The sequence below is a fragment of the Schistocerca gregaria genome, chromosome 2 (assembly GCF_023897955.1).
Source record: "Schistocerca gregaria isolate iqSchGreg1 chromosome 2, iqSchGreg1.2, whole genome shotgun sequence".
NCBI lineage: Eukaryota > Metazoa > Arthropoda > Insecta > Orthoptera > Acrididae > Schistocerca > Schistocerca gregaria.
This window is the reverse complement of record NC_064921.1, coordinates 222,475,620-222,479,505: the sequence shown is the minus strand read 5'-3', so window position 1 is coordinate 222,479,505 and position 3,886 is coordinate 222,475,620. Positions and strand designations below refer to the sequence as shown.

Sequence of the window (3,886 nt, the reverse complement as noted above, 5' to 3'; positions counted from 1 at the left end):
GAACATCGTTAGTTATCGAGAGGGGGCATCTTCCCTTAAATAGTCTTTAATTATTTTTCGACGAAATATGACCATATAGGAAAGCAATTTTATTGAGTTACTGTTCGAGATATATGTTTCCACCACAATGATTACAAGTATTCACATTTGCTAACTCTAAGTCGATCGCAAATTGGCTATTCCGACAGCGAAATCGGGTGTACTTTGAAATGAGTATACCATATCATAGGCTGCTTTTGAATTCTTAGAGGAAATTAAGTAACAAGCTATCTTCATTTTAATACCACTGTGATATAGAAACAAGATAGTATGTAAAGTCAGTGTTGGCAGACACAATATTCCTAATGCGAAAGAGTCAACAAAGTGGCTTCAGGAAGAAGTCAATTAAGGTGAGTGCCTAACGCTTGTCGCTCCTTCATACTAGTGCAAGAGCAAATAACAGACTGACATTCGTGGTCAGGTTTTGCTCAGAAGCGCACAATGCACGCTTAGCTTTGCTTTACAGTGTCTAAAGGGATGTCTGTTTTCCGTACAACAATTAAACAAAACAGATAGAAAGTAAATTCCTCATTTAGCTGATTTGCAAGGTACAACTTTTAATAAAATGCATACTAACGACTTCTATGTTGTAATAAAACCGCTACGCACAGTCTTAGAGATGGTAGGGCTGCTGCCCTCCCAACGACTGTCTAAAGAAGAGTTATCAGTGATATTTAAAATCCTGAAATCAAAGTCCAATATATGTTTTCTGTTAGCAGTTACCACAGTAGTCGTGGACATGTATGCAATGCTGAGATTTTACCAGGAACTGCCGCAAATCACTGTTTTCGCAGATGTCGCAATGAGACTAGTCAACTATTCAAAAGTTCTCTGGCCATTTGCATGTAGTACAGTCTTTACGTTGAGAGACATAAGATTGTTTCTAGAAGCTCTCGAATACTTTGATGGACGTGTACAGTACAAAAATCAGAAAAGAGAAAAACTCGTCTGTTCATTTTTGTGCTGTGTTTCCATTGTTCTAATAGCGGCAGAATTCGCTTTGGCTCCTGTCTACTTGCGCCGGTACCCTGAGAATACACGCGTATTACAGCTGATACTGTCTGTAGTATTCAGAAGCCTGGAATACCTCGTGCTGCTGCACATCACCACACTTGTACTGGAACTGCGCACGAGGTTTCTTGTACTCAACGACAGTATCCTTACGTCTGCCACTCATCACTGCAACAAGCACTTTTCGCGCATCCTCCTGGGCTACGTTCGACAACCGGATCTGGTATCCCAGCTCGGGGTGGACCGGCTGCACCACGCACACGCAGTTCTCCAGCGGGCAGCAGAACTTTTCCAGCGCCACTTCGGCGTCACCTTGGTCCTTCACGTAACGACAGCATTCTCCGCTCTCATATACGGCGCATACCAGTTCCTGGTGATGTGGGTGGCGCCAGAGAAGAGCAACGCCACCGTGGTCAACAATTCCAAGGCGTCGGCAGCAACGTGGCTGACGTCACACATCCTGAACCTGGTGGCTGTGGTGCTCTCCTGCTCGGCGACGGTGGACGAGGCAGAGCGCACGCGCGACCTGGTGGTGAGGGTCGCCACGCTGCAGGGGCGCCCCTTTCTCAGCGCGGGGATGGAGCCGCTGCTGACGCAAGTGCTGACCTCTCGCCCGCTATCGTTCAAGGCTGCCGGTTTCCTCACCATCGACCGCCGTCTGCTTGTGACCGCTCTCTGTGTCACCATCACATATTTAGTCTTACTAGCTCAGCTTTCTCTCAATTAACTATTTAAAGGCAAGCTTTCATTTCTGGTGGAATATCCAAAAAGAAACAAAACTAATTTCCTGATGGGCAGAGCTCTTGTAGTACCGAGTTTTTTCGTTGGAAGAGCATAGACAGGAGATTCCAGAGGCAGGAAGTCGAATGCCGTCGCTGGAGAAGGTCGGGGCTAGTTTCGGCAGAGTTTACAGTGACAATTGTTTCGTGTGATTCTCGTATTTCCAATGGCTAATTTTCGTGAAAAGCATGCTGAAGTGAAATTCTGCTTTTTGCCCAGGAAAAGTGGAACAGAAGCTCTTGAAATATTTAAACCGGTATATGCAGAAATCTCAAGTGTTTGTGTGGATTTCCCGTTTCAAAAATGGTGAAATGTCAGTTGATGACAGACCTCGCTCTGCTGGTCCTTCCATGAACCGAACACAGGAAAATGTTGAAAATATTCATGTGATCATCAGCGAAGATCGACAACAGACCATCGAATAAACTATTGAGATGTTGAGAGTGACTTGGAGATCAGTGTAATGAATTGTGATGGAAGATTTCAGAATGTAAAGGGTGGCTGCCAAATTCATGCTACGACAACTTACAGCTTAACAAAAACAAGGTCGCGTGGAAGCACGTTGCGCTTTGAAAGATGGGTCCCGAAATAATCCAAACTTTTTTTTCAAAAATAGGAATTGGCCTAATCCGTTGCAGTTGGATGGCTGGTTTTGCCGTCATGGCAATGGCTCTCCTCACATAGCCCTACCTGTCCGAGAATTCTTGACCAAAAAGCTCCCATACTCACCCGACCTTGCCCTGTGCACTCTTTTTGTATCCTAGAACGAGGCCGGCCGGTGTGACCGAGCGGTTTTAGGCGCTTCAGTCTGAACCGCGTGACCGCTACCGTCGCAGGTTCGAATCCTGCCTCGGGCATGGATGTTTGTGAAGTCCTTAGGTTAGTTAGGTTTAAGTAGTTCTAAGTTCTATGGGACTTATGACCTCTGATGTTAAGTCCCAAAGTGTTCAGAGCCATTTGAACCATTTGAACCTAAAACGAAAACAGCCGTGAAAGGAAAGCGTTTTGCTGATGGTGCCGAGGTGAAGAAAAAAAGGATGGACACGCTATGAAGCTTCACAAAAGAAGAATTTCAACAATGTTTTGAAAAGTGGAATAAAAGATTAGAGAAGCGTATTAGTGCAAGAGGCGAGTACTCTGAAGAGGACTGGAAGCTTGTGCTAAAATGTGAATAAATAAGCACAGTTTCTTTTGGGTAGCCCCTCCTACGCGTTGGCATTTAGTTATTTGTGTAGCAACGGGTATTGCAGCTCAGCAATTAGAGTTATGCTTCTTTACAGCGTGTAGGAAACCGTTTAGTCTATACTGGAGCGAAAGGAATGTGTTACACCATAAGGTACCATTCCGATATTTATCAAACTTTGTCGAAATGATCATAACACAACAGATATCGAAATATTGAACCTTCAGTCCAATTGAAACTGATGTCCACCATCGCTGTCAACACTCCTTCCGCTGGAACAAATAGCTTCTGAAAGTCATACTGACGAGTAGAATACAGCATCACCAGGTTCTTAGGAAATTCGCTTAGTTGAAGAAGATTCAAAATAATGGATTGTTCTACAAAAGCAACGGCGGTCAAAGTTTTCGAGGAACTTTCGAGGATTTTACGGCGCAAAGTGATGGCTGAGTGCCTGGTGTCAGGGTTTTTTAATTTTGCCCTCTGTGTTCGAAACCAGAATATTGTTTTCGTTTATTTTATTTTGTTTTTATTGTTTTCATTTATTTACCCCTTTCCATAAAAAGTTACTACACTAAGGTTTCTTATCAAATCAGGGGATACAAGCTCGTTATGTGAATTGTAAAATTGTAACTGGATTTCACAGTAAGCGTGACACATTTAGTATGTAATATGTGAGTGTATTGTATGTTGAGAGGTTAAAATCTTTATTAAATTGTCATATTCTGATATTTCATTATCATAGTCATTCTTATGTTAATTATTATATTTTATCCATTTGTTTACTGTTCAGGGAGATTAGATGCATTTCCTTGGATGATACCGATCGCAGAAACATTCGAAACATAGAAATTCCGAACACCACGAGCTTCACAC

The 3,886-nt window shown here is 43.1% G+C and overlaps 1 protein-coding gene across 1 annotated transcript; it reads left to right on the top strand.

Annotated features, from left to right (window-relative positions):
* Positions 1-344: 344 nt before the first annotated feature.
* Positions 345-1,777, top strand: LOC126335708 (putative gustatory receptor 2a). The gene is made up of 2 exons (XM_049999165.1): positions 345-389; positions 1,091-1,777. Exons 1-2 carry the CDS (start codon positions 345-347, stop codon positions 1,775-1,777), a joined length of 732 nt encoding a protein of 243 aa, XP_049855122.1.
* The last annotated feature ends 2,109 nt before the right edge of the window (positions 1,778-3,886 follow it).

What these genes read in the sequence shown, in the direction of transcription:
- LOC126335708 (XM_049999165.1), top strand. Translation starts at nt 345, where the DNA reads ATGCGAAAGAGTCAACAAAGTGGCTTCAGGAAGAAGTCAATTAAG. An exon ending in TCAGGAAGAAGTCAATTAAG is followed by an intron (nt 390 to 1,090) that starts GTGAGTGCCTAA and finishes CGCGTATTACAG; the next exon opens with CTGATACTGTCTGTAGTATT.